The sequence below is a fragment of the Lactuca serriola genome, chromosome 2, assembly GCF_051521515.1.
Source record: "Lactuca serriola cultivar US96UC23 chromosome 2, Lser_US96UC23_V15, whole genome shotgun sequence".
Lineage (NCBI taxonomy): Eukaryota > Viridiplantae > Streptophyta > Magnoliopsida > Asterales > Asteraceae > Lactuca > Lactuca serriola.
In genome coordinates, this window is record NC_136409.1 from 118,898,575 (window position 1) to 118,899,945 (window position 1,371).

The 1,371-nt window shown below is 38.5% G+C and overlaps 1 protein-coding gene across 1 annotated transcript; it reads left to right on the forward strand.

The window, feature by feature from the left end:
* The first annotated feature begins 725 nt into the window (after positions 1 to 725).
* On the forward strand, positions 726 to 1,124 carry LOC145089512 (uncharacterized). Its single transcript, XM_079027941.1, has one exon. It carries the CDS (start codon positions 726 to 728, stop codon positions 1,122 to 1,124), a length of 399 nt encoding a protein of 132 aa, XP_078884067.1.
* Positions 1,125 to 1,371: the final 247 nt, after the last annotated feature.

Below are 1,371 nucleotides of genomic sequence, written 5' to 3' on the forward strand. Positions count from 1 at the left end.
AATTAGGGAAAGTATCAAGAAAGTTCAGAATGATGCTTTGGAAGAATATAATCTAAAAGAAGAACGTATCGGCAAGACGTTAGTGTTTGGACCAAACATCTAAGGGTTGAAGGTATTCCAAAACAAAATTTGGGTGCTAGAGATGGGAGGTATAAGGGATCTTCTCATGGAAGAATCTCACAAAACCCTATACTCCATCAATCTAGGCAACACCAAGATGTATATGGAATTGAAACCATATTACCAGTAGCCAACGATGAAGCTCGACGTCGCTAAGTATGTGGATGAGTGTGTGACCTACGCAAGGGTTAAAGCACAACATCAAAAATTGTATGGGAATTTGGAACCATTACCCGTACCCATGGGTAAGTAGGACGACATTACCATGGACTTCCTAACATAGAACGAAGGGCGGTCATGATATGATTTGTGTAATCACAGACAAATTGACGAAGAGTGTGCATTTCATATAAGCTAATGAGAGATGTTCTCTAGAAAAAGTTGGAAAAGTTTATGTGTAAGAGATAGTAAAAGCTTATGGTGTTCCCTTGATAAATGTGTTAGATCGTGATAGTCATTTTACTTCTAGATTTTGCAGGAGTTTACATGAAGAAATGTGTACGTAACTGTGTTTGAGTACGACCTACCATCCACGGACAGACGGTCAAAGCGAAAGAACGATTCAAACACTGGAAGATATGCTAAGAGCTTGTACCCTGGAAGTTATGGGTAATTGGGATGAGCATCTACCATTGGTCGAATTTTGCTACAATAATAATTACCATTTAAGCATTAAGATGGCACAATATCAAGCCCTATACGGATATAAATGTTCTACGTTGTCTTATTGGATTGAAGCTAGAGAGAAGCAGTTTATGGGTTCTAAGATTGTTTATCAGACCGCTAAGAAATTGAAAGTGATCAGAGAAAGAATGGTAGTAGCTCAGAACCTTCAAAAGTATGCAGATAAGAAGCAACATCCAATTACTTTTGAAATCAGAGACCAGGTGTTTCTTAAAGTCTCTACATGGAAGGGACTTATTAGATTTGGAAAGCAAGAAAAGATGAGTCTGAGGTTCATTGGACCATTCAAATTTCTTCAAAGAATTGTGAATCAAGCTTAGAAGTTGGAGTTATCGGAGGAACTGGAAGGTATTCATAATGCCTTCACGGGAGAAGTTCCCGATGTGATTCCACTTTTGGAGATGAGGATCGATGAAAACAAGAGGTTGATTGAAGATCCCAAAGTGATTTTTGACCAAAAGACGAAAAAGTTATGACATAAAATGGTGGAATTAGTGCTCGGGCAATGGAAACATATGTAGGTCTGAACCTCACCTGGGAGTCAAAAAGCGACATGAGGAATGATTA

Bases quoted from the DNA above. Each gene is read 5' to 3' on its own strand.
- LOC145089512 (XM_079027941.1), top strand. From the start codon at position 726: ATGGGTAATTGGGATGAGCATCTACCATTGGTCGAATTTTGCTACAAT.